Raw genomic sequence first — 17,414 nt, 5'->3', positions numbered from 1 at the left:
CCTCAACCACTGCACCACCAGGGAAGCCCCCAAAGGTTGTCTTTTATGTTTCCTTGTCTATCCAAATTAGACCCAGCATAGTTTAGGCCTTGCTGCACTGTTCTGTTTTCCTTTTTTCTAAATTTCCAAACCATCAGTGATGGATTATGACTCCCACTTATCTTAGGCATTATTTTATCACACGGATCTTTTATAGCATTGGTGCTGTTTTAGAAGCTGAGATGAACAATGGTGTGACATCTGTGGAAAGGACAGAAAAAACTACATTATGTGGCATGGGAGAATATAGTCATCCCTTGGTATTCACTGGGAGTCGGTTCCAAAATCCATGGACGCTCAAGTCCCTTATATAAAATGGCATAGTATTTGCATGTAACCTACCACATCCTCCTGTATACTTCGTCTTCTCTAGATTACTTACAATACCTAATACTATGTTAAATTTTATATAAATAATTGTAAATATGCAATATAAATGTTATACAAGAAGTTGCCTATGTGTGGCAAATTCAAGTTTTGCTTTTTGGAACTTTCTGGAATTTTTTTTTCCAACTATTTTTGACCAAAGGTTGGTTGAACCCATGGGTGCAGACATGGAGGGCTGACTGCATTGTTAATTACACTAGGTTCCCAGCTGTTAGATTTATTTTCAGTTTTGACTAAAGGAATCCTATCATGCCTTTTACTTAGCTGAAACATGGACTGAAAGCAGTGTGACTGAGTATTTCTGTTATCACCTGATAGTCTGGCAATAGACTCTTAGAATGTTCTGTTAGTATTTTAATTTGACATGTGTCTTAGTAAGTATCATCAGCATAAAGAAGTGGTTCCAAACTGCTTCCTAAGCATTAGGTTGAAGTCAACCCTAGGAATTCTGTCACATTTCCTAAAACTGCCTTTTCTCGCTGAAGTACCCCCACCTCAGAGGCTGGTTTATCTTGTCATGATGGATCATCTTGTCATTGTAAGAGGTAGGAGGACCTCTGTCACCAGCAGGGAATGCCGAAGTTGTGAACGTCAGGACTCCTTAGGGAGCAGAGATTGGATGACAGAGCTTTAACACATTTAACTGTCTCCAGGTTTGACGTGTGTCTTCAGCACTGAGCCAGATGCTGGGGCACACTGTTTATCAGTACCCTAAAATTTTAATAGCATTGTTTATGGGGCTCCTATTTTGTGGCGCGAGTCCTGCTTATTGCTTTTTGTTGCATAACTGCTATTCTCACAGCACTCCTCCGGGTAAGGTGTTACTCACCTGCTTTATAGCTGAGGGAATGAAACCTGGAATAGGATGGCAGTTTGCCCGAGGCCATAGAGCTAGCAGATCTTATATATATCTTATCACATATCTTATCACATATCACATATATATATATCTTATCACATCTAGATCTTCCACATTATAAAACGTGTTACTTTTACTCCACCATTTGAGCTTCTCCTTGGGGAATGAATGATTCCTAGAACTCCAGGATTGTCAGCTTTCAGCTTTCAGCTTTCCGGATGTGGGTTTTAGAATTTATATTCTTGATGGTCTTCCATCCTTGTTGTTTTCTTTACTGGTACTTCTCACCTTCAGCTTAGAAGGATACTCTACTAGATCAGGGACTTGATCTGTTTTGTTCAATTCTGTATCTTCAGGATGTGGAACTCAGCAGTACCTGGTACCCAGAAGATGCTCAGTGATGGTTTGTTGAATGAGTGAAAAGTGTGGCAGGTTAGACTGGCCTTGACCACCCCCCAGTGGTGATATTCGTGGTATCTAATAGGATGCTCATTTACCCCTCCACAGTTAATTATGAAGGCATCTCTGTGACAGAAGTAACATGTGATGCATTATGAAGGCATCTAAATACATATTTTGTCTCACCATTAGTTGACTATAGCCCTTTGAAAATGAAGAATGCATTCTTATGACCATGAGATAGTTTGTGTGGAGAACTGGAAAGGTAAAGACACAGACATGGTTACCACCCCAAAGTAGTCTTTTGGTATCAGCAGGACTGAACACAATACCTGGCGTAGAGTTCAGTTTAACCGAATTCAACTGTGTAGCCTTGCCGGAGGAAAAAAAAAGCAGTGTAAAATTTTTGACTCTTAGAGTCCATTGCTTTGTTTGAGAGCTTTTTTGTTTTGTTTTGTTTTTTAGATGTTGGGGGTAGGAGTTTATTAATTAATTATTTTTGCTGTGTTGGCCTTCGTTTCTGTGCGAGGGCTTTCTCTAGTTGTGGCAGGTGGGGGCCATTCTTCATCGGGGTGCGCGGGCCTCTCACTATCGCAGCCTCCCTTGTTGCAGAGCACAGGCTCCAGACGCGTAGGCTCAGTAGTTGTGGCTCACGGGCCTAGTTGCTCCGCGGCATGTGGGATCCTCCCAGACCAGGGCTCGAACCCGTGTCCCCTGCATTAGCAGGCAGATTCTCAACCACTGCGCCACCAGGGAAGCCCTGAGTGCTTTTGTTTTAAGCACACTACTCTCTTTCTCGCAGGATTTGGTCAGAATCTTCTTTCCTCATTGTTCACTAGCTGGTCCTGTGCACTAGTGGTGACTAAATTGTAAGTCATCCTGTAGGCTGTGCTGACCTTCCTACAGAGCTGTTGGCCCCCATGTGTGTCACCACCGAGCTCATCTCGGGGTCTTTCAGGGATGGGGATTCACTCTTCAGTAAGGGCAGTGACGTCTGTTCATACGACACTGAAATGGCACACAGCCAATTAAATATTTACTTATTTGTTTGTTTTTGACTGCGTCGGGTCTTCGTTGCTGCGTGCAGGCTTTCTCTAGTTGAGGAGAGCGGGGGCTTCTCTTGTTGCAGAGCACGGGCTCTAGGCGCGCGGGCTTCAGTAGTTGTGGCTCGCGGGCTCTAGAGCACAGTCTCAGTAGTTTGTGGCGCACGGGCTTAGTTGCTCCGTGGCATGTGGGGTCTTCCCGGGCCAGGGCTCGAACACGTGTCCCCTGCACTGGCAGGTGGATTCCCAACCACTGTACCACCAGGGAAGTCCCAGCCAAGTAAATATTTAAAATTTATAAGTTACTCCTCTTCTGGGTGGGTTAGTACTCATGTACTTCAGGAGCTCGATGGGGGCAGGTGGGAGCTGTGTGTGCTCTGGGAAGGCCCGTCTGGGGGAGAGCTGGGGCACTGGGAGTCTCCAGGAGGGGCTTGGGGGGCGGAGGAGTACTTGACATGGTGGTGACTTCAAAATAGGTACTATACTGTCAGAACCGACTGTAGCAGAGTGCTTTATTTCATCCATAATCTCTAATTTTAAGCATAATAGCCTGTGAATTTCTTCTTTTTAATTCTTGCAATTCAGAAGCATCCCTGAGCCAACGGGGAGCGTCGCCTTCCTCGGAATGTGCTCCAGTTTAGTTTGTTGTGCCCGATCCCTGACTGCAGGGTGGGGACTTATTTCTTCATGGCTAAAGTAGCGGTTTGTCATGACTTCGGAGTGTAAGTTTGAGTGACACAGCAGGTTTATTTTGCTTGGCTTGTGAGAAGGCTGCCTTTTCCCATTTTTGTTCCCCCCAAAGTTGGAGTTCCCTTGCCAAAGCACACACTGTGAATAACTTTCTGTATTCTCTTCAAGGTCTGGGGCTGCTCTCTGTCTTAGGAAACACCTGGCAGTTCCTTGTACCTTTGTTTGGTGCCATTTTGCATATTTAAGTCAGGCTAGGTAATCGGCCTCTGTGGCTGGCCCTCCTTCACAGCAAGGGCGCCCCGAGCACTCTGTCCCTTCAGGCCTGGCCTGCACGAGCTTGGGAACTTGGCCTGTTGGCTTGCACCTGGGCGTAGGGTTTACTGTGCACGCCACAGTTATGGAATATGAATCTGCTTAGGATTGGAGAAAATGCACACCAACTTGCTGTTAAATCCTTTTTTAAGTAATGTCCTGGCAGCTCATGAGATGTTGCCCCCTAACAAGTGTAAACATTTGGATGTGCTTTCACATAAAATTTAACTGATGATCTGTTTCCCTCAGCAACATTGCATTGCCCTGCGTCCAGAAACAAGTCCTTGATTTTTCTCTTTGTGGAAACTTCCTGGTTATCTCATCTAGGATCTAGATCCTAAAACTTAAATTCCAGGGAGAACTTGGAAGCCAGCTTTAGGGGCTTCTGGATTTCCTTCCGCATCAGCCTCTACCTCCCTCCTGTTCCAGGCTCCAGTCCTTTTGGGGCACTGGGGATCTGAGCAAGGTCTGGCCTAACAGGGACGGTGGGGAAACTCTGGACTTGCCTCTGGAGACCGCAGCTCCCAACCCACGTTCTATTATCACCCCGCTCGACACTTAGCTCTCTTGGCCTCACTCGCCTCATCTGTGACATCACGTCAAGCCCAGAGCTTGAAGGCTCCTCTGAACTCTTCCTGACTTGCTCTGTATCATTGAATGGGTAGAAATGATACCTGGCCTGTCACCCATTCAGGAAACCACCCGGGACATAAGCGAGCATTCTGGTCAGGCTCCTCACAGACTCATTTTTACCAGAAATTTCTGGCCTAACTTTATCTAGTACAAATGGAAGCAAGTTTGAAAAATTGTTTCCTCTGTCTTTCTCCTTCCATCAGAATCCCTTAATGCCTTCAGCTGTGAAACCACTATATATAACTTTAATACTTGTTACAGAAGAAGGACCAGATAATAAAGATAGCGTTTGCGATTCAGGTGTCGCTTTCCTCAAGCCCCCAGCGGGAGGTGAGCAGCTGTAGTGCAACGAGCCATCTGCTGATGTAGGAAGAGGCCTCACCTCAGAGGTCTGCCGAGGGGTCTCTGTGACAGGTGTTGCCTCCTGGATACATGTGGCCATCCTTGTTTTTTCTTTCCTTTTATCTTTGACTGGATTAGCTATTAAACTAAGGATAGATACCATCTGGTTTTATTGGTGTTGATTAGATTTCTTTGCAAATTTACTGAAGTAATGGAACTCAAAATAGTTTTCATTCTGATGTTGGAAGCTGATTTGAAGACCATTCTGACTTTCCGGGTTTTTTTTTGTTTTTTTAATTTATTTATTCATTTATTTATTTATTTTTGGCTGTGTTGGGTCTTTGTTGCTGCGCATGGGCATTTCTCTAGTTGCGGTGAGCAGGGGCTACTCTTTGTTGCGGTGCGCGGTCTTCTCATTGCGGTGGCTTCTCTTGTTGCAGAGCACGGGCTCTAGGCACATGGGCTTCAGTAGTTGCGGCACGTGGGCTCAGCAGTTGTGGCTCGTGGGCTCTAGAGCGCAGGTTTAGTAGTTGTGGCACAGGGGCTTAGTTGCTCTGCAGCATGTGGGATCTTCCCAGACCAGGGCGTGAACCTGTGTCCCCTGCATTGGCAGGCGGATTCTTAACCACTGCGCCACCAGGGAAGTCCCTCCATTATTTTTGATCTTCTCTCTTCCCTCCTCTAACTTTATTCTTTTGTTTTGCTTAGCCATTCTTTCCCTGTGGAATCTTTTTGTTTTTGTTTTAATTGGAAGAACTCTTCTGTGATCGGATTCTAATTGTTTATACTGGACTGACAAGCCTGTAGCCCTTGGAGACTGTTCTAAGGCAGGATTACAGAGCCACTTGCCAGTGGGGGAAGAAGGGGTACGAAGTGAGGCAGAGGGTGAGGACTGGGCGCTTGGGGGCGCTGGGGTCTCAGGTCCTGTCAGTTGTGACTGCTGTGGTGGGGCCTGGTGTTGCCAATGATCTGATTTCTCAAGAGAAGCTGGAAACACAGACCTTCTTTTTTCCTTTGTGGTCTGTGTTTGAAATGTAAAAATCACTATCTATTGGCTCAAATTTTTTACAAAGGAAAGAAAATGAATGAGTCAAACAAAACTTACATCCTTGGCCCAGGTTATGCCCACAGATGGCCAACTTGAGCTTTTGCTCTAAAGGATTAAGTTTTCAGAAAAGAACAGTCTTGATTAAGCAGAGTGTGTAGATGCTGATTTGGCTGAGGTATTGTGTTTTAGTCACTTTAACAAGGAAATATCACTCGCTTAACTGGGGGTTTAGATGAGTCAGTTGTAGCACATAACTCTCCTTAATTACGTGTTAGGACTTTGTCCTGCTATTCTGTAGTATCCTGGGTGCAGAGCAGACTTTTAAAAAGAAAATGGAGTTTTCGGCTAATAGATCTCCAGCCAAGTGTCTAATTTTTTGTATGACTTTCTCAAGTTTCTAAATAGCAGTGTTCTCAGTTGAACCTAGAAGAATCTGTTAGCACAGTAACTGTTGGTTTTTTCCAGAATCCTTGAATGTATTAGTAATTTAAGATTGAAAATCTTGACTCCCTTTAGTTATCAGATGGATATTCATATATTTTCTTTTTCTTTCTTTAAAGATTTGAACATGGAATTCAATCCTTCAGACCATCCTCGGGCCAGCACAATATTCCTCAGTAAATCTCAGACGGACGGTAGGTTACTGATATATTTATGCTTCTTTCTTTTTTTTTTTTAAAGAAGACTTACGTTGGCAACTAGCCTGTCTTGATTTCCCAGGATAAAAATAGAATCCCCTTTAGTGACCCCTAAGGATATTGTTTGGTAGTGGTTTCCTTGGGGTTTCTTTATTTTATAGTTATGCTTTTAGAATTTACTGTTTGAAGCAACTGTCCTCATTTTGCCAATCAGCTGGATTGGTTCTAAGTAGTTTCTACCCCGAGAATCAGAAATTTTCCTTTAAAAATTGATCTTTGCATAAATTCTCTAAAGATCAGAAGAATTAGTATGTAAAAGAAGGTATAATATAACCCTAAATTAAAGCGCCATTGTCTCTGTTGTGTCATTTGAGAACCGAATTGAGCCTGTACACTAGGGGTAGATGTTTTCTTTCTGTCAGACTCCTGCTAACCAGTTTGTTCTGTGGCATGGAATTTCTCCTGGGGGATTTTCCACTCTTTTCAGCCCTTGGCTAATCTCACTGTAAAGGAGAGAGAAAACACACAGTATGGTGAACACAGTCTCTCAGTTGGATTCCTGTAGAAAAGAGTAGCGGAAGGGGACTTCCCTGGTGGCGCAGTGGTTAAGAATCCGCTTGCCAGTGCAGGGGACACGGGTTCGATCCCTGGTCCGGGAAGATCCCACATGCCATGGAGCAACTAAGCCCATGCACCACAACTGCTGAGCCCGTGCGCTTAGAGCCCATGCTGTGCAACAAGAGAAGCCACCGCAAGGAGAAACCTGAGCACCACAACTAGAGAAAGACTTTGCACAGCAATGAAGACCCAACGCAGCCAAAAATAAATAAATTTAAAAAAAGAAAAAAAAAGAGTAGTGGGAGGAATTTGTTAAATGATGATACAGTGATGAAGATGTTATATTACAGTGCTGGAGCCCTAGTGATTCTAGCCCTGACTCTTTTGGCAAATTGCTCAGCTCTAATTTTGACGGAGTCCTAAACTGACTAAAAAATAAACATATTTAAGACAGTAAGTTCATTTATAAGAACTGATAACTCCTCAGTTATGGTTAGGTGACAACTTTGATGTAGTATAATGCTGATATAATATTGGCGCTCTTTAATTAAGCAGGCCACTGACTTGATTTGAGAGAATTTGGTGCATTTATTAAAAAAACAGTGTTGCCAAGAGTGAGAATAAGTCATCGTAGGTATCAAATACTTGTGAAATAAGTTTAGAACGTATTGGGTAAAAACAAAACAAGACATTTTTTCTTCACCTGGTGAAGTGGGAGCCCATTGGGAGGGGTAGGTATTGCCAGGCAGGAAAGTGGCGATGGGGTGAGGGTTTGGGACAATGAAAAATGGGAATCAGAAGCAATTTTTTGCGCTGAATGTAGTGCTGTGAAAACAAGTTACACGACTGGCATATTTTCATATTTGGTTCTTGCTTCCTGTGAATTTAGGGTATAGACCAACATCAGTCAGAAATTTTTCTACCTAGATTTGTGTGGAATGGAATTAGAGCCTCTAAGTAGATGACACATATCTTGGTTGCCACCGGGAGAGGGATGGCAGGATTCTCTGACCTAACAGTGTCCCCAGGTGTAGCTTCCCCTTCACCTCTGCTCCACCTCTCGTTCCCTTCCTCTCCTGCCTGGATCATCAGGGTATCAGTGACTCTGATCCTTCTGTTTTTTGCTTCAGTTTCTCAAGTGCTGGCTCTTTCCTTTCAGTGTAAACCTACTTGGGTCTCACAGGTTAAAAACAAGAAAAGGAAAAATAACTGACACCGTCTCCCACCTGCCGAGTGAAAGCCCTGGTGCTGCCTCCTCCTTCCCTTTCCCTTTGCTTTCCCACTGGCCTCCTCCTCCCTCCCCCCATTCTGTGGCGTGACCGCTGAGGCTGCTGAGGACACGGCCTCCGGTGGCTCCTGCTCTCGTGTGGCACTTGCTCACACAGGCCGTATTGCTGAAGACAAGTCCAACTAATGAACACTTGCCTTATAGATGATGAAAAGAAATGGGTTTTTTTAAAATAGGTAAATTTGGTAACTTTAAAGACTTCATGCTTTGGTGAGTTGATCACAGAGAATTGGCTATTTGGAAATGGGTCCTGAGAAACCCCCTGTTTCTTTAAGGTGCTTCTCAGACATCTTAATCAGCTTCTCCATTTATCCCTCTGATGTTAGTGTTTTCTAGGGTTATGTGCTTTTACCCTCTTATCTTTTTGGCCTGCGCGCAGCTCCTTGCGGCTTCCGTGTCAACTAGAATGTCCAGCCAGATACTGCTCTGCAGTATTCAAACTCCGTCTGTCCAACTGGCTGCTGGACATCTTTTACACTGAAGGCTCTTGGTTCCTCTAACTCAGTGTGTCCTAAACAGAACTTAGTAACTGGGGTTCGCCTCCTGCCTTTCCCTCTCCCCAGACCAGAGAAGGCCCTTCCCTCTTCTGGTGCTTGCCTGCTGGCTGTGGTGCTGGAGCCGACCATGCTCGTTTCTTCCAGCTCCAGGATCAGTGACAGCAGGCCAGGAGTTCAAAACAGCCATGATGGCAGTGTTTACAGCATGGAAATTGGCAAATGCTACAAGTCAGGGCATTCTTCTTCTTCTTCTTTTATTTAAAAGGCATCTGTTAAACATTTATCAGCCACCATTGCATCCAGGTTAATCGAAAGTGTATCAGTTTTTACCTCTTCAGTGTCACCTTAATCTGACTACTCTTTCCCATGCCTGTTGCTGCCACCTCCGTCCATAATTTCTCACTTAGATTCCTGCCGCAGCCTGTGGCCTGGCCTTTGACCTTTTCCCTTCCCAGTCCTGTGTCTACGCTGCTGCTAGATGAAGAGACTTTCTGTAAATCAGATCTGATTATGTCACTTCCTTGTTAAAATTTTTTTGTGGTTCCCCAGTTGCCTTGATGTTAAACTCCAAACGGCTTAGCATGATATACAGGCCGTTGGAGGTCCGTCCTCCGCCGTCGTTTCCAGTCTGTTTCCTTTTGCACTGTGTCCGCCACGCTGGATCGCTTGCGGCACCCCAGGGCACCACTCGCCCCCTGCTCCTTTGCGTTTAGCTGGGTTTTCCCTTCTGTCTTCCACACAGCTCATCTCTTCAGTCTTCAAGGCTCATTTCTGCTATCACTTCCTCCTTGAAGGTGTTCTTGACCCCTCAGGCTAGATTAAGTGGTCCTGAGGGTACCCTGTGAATATTTCTTCATATCTGAACCATATTGTGGTATTTAAAACTATTTCCTCATGTGTATCACCAACGAGCTCCTGGAGGGAACGGAATGTGTGATATTGGATCTCAGTATCCCTTTGCCTTGCTCTGCCTGATACAGAGGATGTGTTCACCCTAGGTGGTTGAAAGGAAAAGACAAAGCCAGGAGACATTCTTGATTTGATTGTGATCTGTCTTCACTTGGGTAAACTTCCATTGCCATTGCAGCACTCCCTCCACTTCCAGGAGTACTAGAGCAGTTAAAACCTGTGGGTTCCACGTGCTCCAGTTGTGCCCCCCTGACCCCAACCTTGGAAGAAGTGTTGTAATGTGAGCTTATAAGCACACATTTTCATTTGAATCTGGTGATCTCTTCTTGAGGTCGATGTGCTCCTTTGCAGTTCAGGATAGGCTTCTGGGTGGGAGACCATGGATGGAGCCATGGCAGTTATGCTGGGGCAGCTCCGCCCGGACCACGGCCTTCACAGCTCTCTGCTCTGAAGACCCTCGTCCTCCTTCCTTCCTCAGCACTCGGCCTGGCAGCCAGGCTCTGCCTGCCACGCTCCCTGCCACCAGCTGTTCCGTGATTCTGCTTTAGATGTGCCTGCATTAAGTCATTAGGAGCTTCCTGGCTGTTAAGTTCCTTTTCCCTCTGAATAGCAAAGAGATTTAGGCTGGGCTGACTGTGATCACGGAAGGCGTTCCTGATCAGACCTCCCCAGCTGGCTGAAGTTAGGGAGGTCCTGTCCCAAGCCCAACGGACTGCTCTCTCGGTCATTTCCTCACACATATGAGATGTCAGTGTGGACTTTCTTTGTATGAGAACCACTCAACAAAGAAAGGACCAAAGGCTCCTTGTAGTGGGAGAGGAGGTGCCTGTGAGAGATTAGTCTGCTCAGCCTGGCCTTTTCGTGCTCTCATTTCTGCTTGTGGGGGAGAGTTGCAGTTGATTTTGTCTTTTCCTTTTCTATTCCATTTTAATTTGCTGTTTTCAAAGACATGAGAGCCTACTCTTTTAAGTATTAGGAGAAAACAGTCAAAGTGTATTTTTTTTATTTTAATTAGTTTGGTTTTTAGAAAAGTTCTTTGCTTTAAGAAAGAAGTTGGACAAAAATGAAAACGTGTGTGTGTGTGTGTGTGTGTGAGTGTGAGTGAGAGAGAGAGAGAGAATGTGAATGTGTGATCTGTGTGTTTTTCAGGAGTTCCTTGAAATATTTAAAGGAATAAAAGCAACTTGTCCCTTGAATGACTTGAAGCCAAAGTAGAAAGACTAAAATTCAGAAATTAAAATATGAGCTCTGGTTTTCTTTGCACAGTCATTCAGAAACACTGACATTGAGAAACGTTTTGTGGCCTTCCTCTCTTTGGGGTCCTGCTTTTGTTCCTGGCAGTGTTGAACTCCTGCATGATGAGAGGACCAGCCTTTTAGTTCTCCTTTAGTCAGACATTTGCAGGCAGCCAAACCCTGTGCCTGTGAGGTTCCCAGTTCTCTTTATCATGGTCCTGGGTGCCCTGTTTAGGGTGCCTGTCTCTCTAGTTCCCCGTCAGTCACTGTGTGTCTCCCCACAGCTTCCCAGTTTCCACAGGGGATGCTTTTGCAGTGAGATATTGAAGAATCCGTAGGAGCCTAAAGCTCTTATGCTGCTGATTTTCATGCTATAAACCATGGAAAATAACTTTTAAAAACTATGAACTCCTTTAAACATTTTTATGTTGACCATACCAATTTTTCATGCTATCAAAGGATGTAATTTCTGATGTAAACATTGGTACTTTAAAATAAAACTGTCCCTCTTTTAAAAAATGTTTCAAATAATATCTTAATACCATGGTGATTTGGTAATCCACCATCAGCAGTCATTTAAAAATGTATGAACACGCTCTTCTTTAACAGTTGGAAATTTCATATCATTCCTTTCATCTTGAACTTGTATTTCCGTGCCATTTTCTTCATAGAATTTTATCCTAATGTAATATATTCGATTTCTAAAACTCACTTGTCACACTATCATACTTCTATGAAAATACGGATCTCACTTGAATTTAATTTTTATTTCTCATAAGTCTCTCAGTGTTATAAATAAATTCTGGATTGTGGTATCATTATTGTTAGTTCCCAGTTGATCAAAACAATACAAGCATTAAAATGTTAATGAATAGCTATTAAACAGAAAAGTGAAATAATTTTTGGAAAAACATTTCTTACTGAGATGTTTCTGTGTATGACTATTACATGTAGCTGGAACGAGGTGCTAGTCATCAGATCTTCTTGTTTTTATGGATGTGTAAGTGCTGAAAAGTTTTGTTTATACACATCAATAGGTGGGGATGGAAGGAGTTTTGTTAATCACTAAATTCTTTCTACTCTGTTTGGTTTATATGTCAAAAAACTCCAAGGGATTTATCATCCAAAATAATTCCTGATAGCTGCAGTTCAGTCTTCAGTTTTGTTGACAGTAAGGAATTGGAGTCCACTTATTTGCCAAAGAGTTTCTCACCTGGTTGTAGGAGCTCCGCACTTTCGAGTTTCTGGGAAGTACATCTGAAAGGTTTTATCAGCCATGTGAATGACTGTCACTTGTATCCACTGCTCTTGTCATCTGGAGGCGCCTGGTCTAACCCAACGCGCTCGGGAGCCTGGGGAAGCACCAGCGTTCATGCGCCCTCTAGAGCAGCCTCATCTCCTTGCCAGGCATGGACAGGGAATCGAATCCAGGTTGAATGAAAGAGCCCCACCTGCCCTTTTCCTCGAACACTCGCAACTAGTGTTCCTAGCTTCCCTTTTGATTTAAATATATCTCTGTCCTCTCCAGTGACCTGCTCATTACCTGTGTTGATTGATTAGTATATATTCTCAAAAGTAAGTCTTCAGGAAAGAAAATGCAAAACTCAATGTTACTACATTGTCAAAAAGCTCCTCTGGGTTCCGTGTCCCCCTTCTACATCTTTGGGGCTGAGGGGCCCCCATTTTGAGAAACACTGGGATCTGGGGCACGGAAGGCTGGGTGCAGACCACACCTCGCACACAGAGCGTGAGAACAGCATTTCAGAAGGGGCGGTGTTTTTGTTGTGAGTTGGATCAGCCTCCCTGAGGGGGCAGGATGCTCTGGGCGGCCTCCGCAGAAGCCGGTTTTCCTACCCTGCACCAGCACGGAGAGTAATTGGATTCCATGACCAATAATGCTTCCGACATACACTGTCCTGTATTTTAATGCTGTTATGGGTATTGTTGTTACCATATTTCACCCAAATAGTATGGACGTTTATGGGTCTGGTTGGGTTAGAAATAAATAGTCCTGTTATCTGTTGATCATCTTAAATTAGTGGATGCATGCAAGTTTTATGAGATTTACTAGTTGCTACTTTATTTATTTCTTAGAAAGCTGTTACCCCTCAGTTAACTATGGCTGCAGTGATTTTGTTGGGTGCCATGTTGTCAGTGGGTTTTGCTCTGTTAGCTAGCCGAGGTCAGATCTGCATTTGTGCAGGTTGCGTTTCTTATGTAGTAAGTTGAGCATCTGGGCACGTTGGTTGGTGGAAGGATGGGACCTTGACGCAGAGGCCCGTCCTCAACAGCCTGCAAGGGTTTGGCACGCAGGCGAGTAACATTTCTGTTGCATCTTTTGTTTTCACAGTGAGAGAAAAACGCAAGAGTCTCTTCATTAACCATGTAAGTGGAGCTGTTTCCCTGTGTTCTTCATAATGACTGTCCAGCGCAGAGAGCTGTCATACTGTGTCTGTGATGGGGAAATGGTCCGTGAATCTTGTTCGCACATGGAAGAATGTGAAGAATGCTGCAGTGCGCTCGTGCTCTGTGGGGTCTGTGACTGGACGAGCACGGCTTGGCATTTCTCCCCGGGGCCAGTGTTTGTCCAGAAGCCCCAGACAGCTGCCGATCCTGGGAAGATGTGTGTGGACGATACGGCAGCAGACCCCACTCAGGTCCACGGGAGCACTTCTTTTACATTTCTAATCCTTCCCTCCTACCCGCTCCCCCAGGAGACTTGCTTACTCTCCTAACTCAGTCCCATTTGAATAAGCGTACAGCTGTTTTCCATGAGGCTGTCTGCCTCCACACAGTCTTTCCTCTCCCTCATTGTTTATAGGTCCAGTGGAGTCTGCACGTTCTTTCGACGCTCTAAGAAAGGATAAATTTGATAACACTTTAATTTTTAAAAAATCCAGCTCTAGTCTTTTGGCCATTTTGAGCAGCATCTCCCTGACCTGCTGGCTAGGCATCAAAGATACTTGATCTTTCTTCCTTGAGCAACGGGTGCAGCCAGCCTCCTTCCACCCCTGCCCCATGGCGACCCCAACCTGCACCCCCAGGACTGTGGCGCCCAGCCACCAGGAGAGTTAGAGCCACAATCTCCTTGCCCTGTAAACTTCTGCCCCTTGATGAAGTAGGCGTGTTACCAAATAAGCGTGCTATCGATTCTCATATCGAGAACAAGATTGAAGTATTTGACTTCTCAGGGGGGTTTTCTCAGGATTTCTAGACTGCCTGCATTTAAGTATTTGTAGAACTTGAAGTACTTGGCCCTGAAGCTTTGTGCTAAACAGACTTAAAGCCATAATACTGTCTTTTCTGCCCTTTGAAAATCTGGACAAAATGCAGTTGGAAAGAAATTCATAGCCAGGCCCTTGCACTCAAGGGCCTCCACGCTCGGCCTGTGGGAGACTGGTGATGCCTTCTTGGGCAATGTCAGTATATATGTGCGTGAACCGTGTTCTAAGGGTCAAAGAGAAGGTCTGTAGTTTTTATCAGATTCTTAAAGCAGTGGCCTCTTCCCTGGCCCTCTCAAGTTTTGAAGAATCAGTGTAAAGCATATGTGAAATTACAAGCTATGTCTTAAGGAAAATACGCTGAACATTACCGTGCCCTTTTTTATTTTTTGAAAGCTGTATAAACCTGGACATAGAGCGTTGAGAGATTTGAAGAACTCCTTCCGTAAACCCTCACCCCCATTTCTTCACCTGCTGGGTGCACTGGAACACTTCCCCCCTCATTAGCAGGTCAGCCGAGGAGCCTGCAGACAAGAGGAAGGGTGGGGCAGAGACCGCCTCCGCTGGTCACTGCAGCCCCTTTAAAGTGGGCTGGAGGGAGAGGCAGTTCTGAGGGTGGCTCGTGGGCAGAGCTGCGCCCTCCTCATACCAGTCTGCACATCTGTCTCACATGCTGTTGCTGACCTCACGCTTTGCGGTGTGCACAGTCCCAGTGACCTGCCCCATGCTGTGCATCCTGACTCAGAGTGTCCTCTTTCCCCTGTGAACTCTCTCACCTCCCGACACAAAAAGCGGAAGCACACAGTTGTTGGAATGTGCTCAGGTGTGCTTATTCCTATAAAAGAAATTTCTGTGCTGCCTTATGTAGCAGATGACCAGGGTAGCAGCATGACCCTGCAGACCACATTGCAGAGTAGCATTTCAGCTCTGCCCACAACAGGAGGAGCCATTGGAATGTGCCGTTGCAACCAACTGAAATAGAATTTGAGTGAAATTACCTGCAGCTTCAATTAGGCTAATAAACCAGCTGTGCTTTTTAGGTTTGGGGACACGTGGGTGTCATAAGTTAGAGCAGTAGAGAAAAGATAAGTAGCAATAATAATAATCAGTACAGTCTATTGAGTGTTTTACCACGTTTGTGCCAGGCTCTGTTGTAATTGGTTTAGTGTACTCGATAACCACACCTGGGAGGTACTATTTATCACTCCCATTTTCCAGATGAGGAAAGTGAGGCACAAAGAATCAGCCAGATGAGCGGTGGAGCCAGCACTGAGGCCCAGGGGACTGGCTTCAGAGCTGCCCTCCCAGCTCTCCTCCTCTGTGCTTCTCAGATGGTCCCGCCAAGCCCCACCTGGACAGAAGTTGTTTAACTTATTTATCTGAAGTCAGAGGGAACACTCTTTTCTGAATTTGGGCCCAACTAAAATTTGTAATTTAATTTGTTGTTGAACTCTGGAATGACCGTTATACTTTGCCCTTATTTATTATAAAACCTTCTTGGTTTTTATTTGCTTTATCGTGAGGGACGTTGTTTCTTTAATTTCTCCTTTAAGTGTCTGAATAACCTGCTTAGTACATGTTGCTAAGATAATCTACAAAGAGGCTGCTATTTGCTAAAAAGCAGTGGCCATAGGTAAGCCATGTAAGGAGAGGTGAGGGAAGATGATCACAACAGGGAAACAACTTCCACCAGGTGGAGAGAAACAAGGGTTTTCTGGCTCCAGAAACACGTTAGCCAGCAGCACATGTTAGCAAGTGAAAGAGGCTGACTTTGGGAACAGTCGCCAGGGAGAGGGCAGTAGAGAAGGAACCCCTGGCTGGAAAAGAGGGGGCCTTTCCCTGGCTGTGAATTTGCCGAGAGAGACTTAAAAAGTAAAAGGAGGCTGCTTCTAAAAGAATTATTATAGATTTTAAAGCTTGAAACCATTTGAGGATAAACCCCTTGGGGGACTTTTAACAGTAAGCTGAGCTAGGGCAAATTATAAAGATTAATATTCTAATCAGCACCTGTGTTTTAGATGTAATTAGATCAACAGTTATAGGAAAATTTAATACATTACAATAGAGATGCTTAGGTATTTTAGAAAGGCTTGTGTAAAGGGCTTTATTTAAAGTTTGTAGTTTATTTAAAATTTGCTGACGTTTTGGTTAGCTAATTAATGAATCTTTTAACTAAAATGTGGAAGTCTCTGATTATAAATTGTGGGTGGCATTGTAGGTGGCTGGGAGTCCGGAATCAACCCCCCGGAAACTTAGGGGAAACTCATGGCTTTTGCTTTGGCCTAATTTTTCTGTAACATCCTCCTCCCCTCGACGACAGCATGCCTAAAGTGAATTGATCATTCTAAGTTAAAGGGGAAAAAAAAAAAGATATTAAAACAGAATGAATCAGGAGTTGAATGGCCAGCCTCCCTTACCCTCAGCAAAACAATCACAGTGTTTGTCTTAATATTGAGACAGGTGATAGCTGTAAAAACTTTGTGAAGGAATAAAGTAACTAGAGAGTGTTATTTATCAGTTAAGCAAGAGTCACATTGTTAGCTGGACTTGGAGCCAAAAGAATTTTGTTCAAGCCCTAGATCTACCACCTGATAAATGGGGGGCCTTGAAAAAGCCTTGACGTCTTAGTTCTCCGATCTCGTAGAATGACTCCTGTCTACCTGTTCACGTGGTAGACTGAACGGGAAGGTGATCTGCAAACTGATTTTAGCAACAGCTGACTATGTTGATGTTATTATTGTTATTGCTTATTCGATTTATAGGTAAATTTTGTATACTTTTCCAAGTTCAATAGCAAAACTGATGAAAGTCTTTCCAGTGTTTTAAGTATGGATATAGTTTTTTCATGAGTATTAAGCCATAGAAGTCAAGGAATGAAGTGAGTGTGATCCAGGAACTGAAATTTTAAATACTCTAAACCTTGCTTTTGCCTCTTTGGGAGATTTGCTCTTTTTTTTTTTTTTTTTTTTAATTTATTTTTGACTGCGTTGGGTCTTCGTTGCTGCACGCGGGCTTTCTCTAGTTGTGGTGAGCAGGGGCTACTCTTCCTTGCGGTGCGTGGTCTTCTCATTGTGGTGGCTTCTCTTGTTGTGGAGCACGGGCTCTAGGCATGCAGGCTTCAGTAGTTGTGGCTCGTGGGCTCAGTAGTTGTGGCACGCAGGCTCAGTAGTTGTGGCACATGGGCTTAGTTGCTCCGCGGCATGTCGGATCTTTCCGGACCAGGGCTCGAACCCGTGTCGCCTGCATTGGCAGACAGATTCTTAACCACTGCACCGCCAGGGAAGTCCCGGGAAACCTTATTAAATAAGAAGTAAAT

The 17,414-nt window shown here is 44.5% G+C and overlaps 1 protein-coding gene across 1 annotated transcript in view; it reads left to right on the top strand.

The window, feature by feature from the left end:
* CCNY (cyclin Y) overlaps positions 1-17,414 on the top strand; it is a 127,334-nt gene that overhangs the window by 87,938 nt on the left and 21,982 nt on the right. Inside the window, exons 2-3 of the mRNA XM_027121702.1 lie at positions 6,313-6,387; positions 13,228-13,262. Coding sequence (XP_026977503.1) covers positions 6,313-6,387; positions 13,228-13,262 — 110 coding nt within the window. The remainder of the gene's footprint in view (positions 1-6,312; positions 6,388-13,227; positions 13,263-17,414) is intronic.

Source organism: Aethalodelphis obliquidens, unplaced genomic scaffold, assembly GCF_003676395.1.
Source record: "Aethalodelphis obliquidens isolate GAN/ISIS:26980383/991018 unplaced genomic scaffold, ASM367639v1 scaffold23, whole genome shotgun sequence".
Lineage (NCBI taxonomy): Eukaryota > Metazoa > Chordata > Mammalia > Artiodactyla > Delphinidae > Aethalodelphis > Aethalodelphis obliquidens.
Note: the sequence above shows the minus strand (reverse complement) of the source record. Positions and strands in the feature narration are given on the sequence as shown.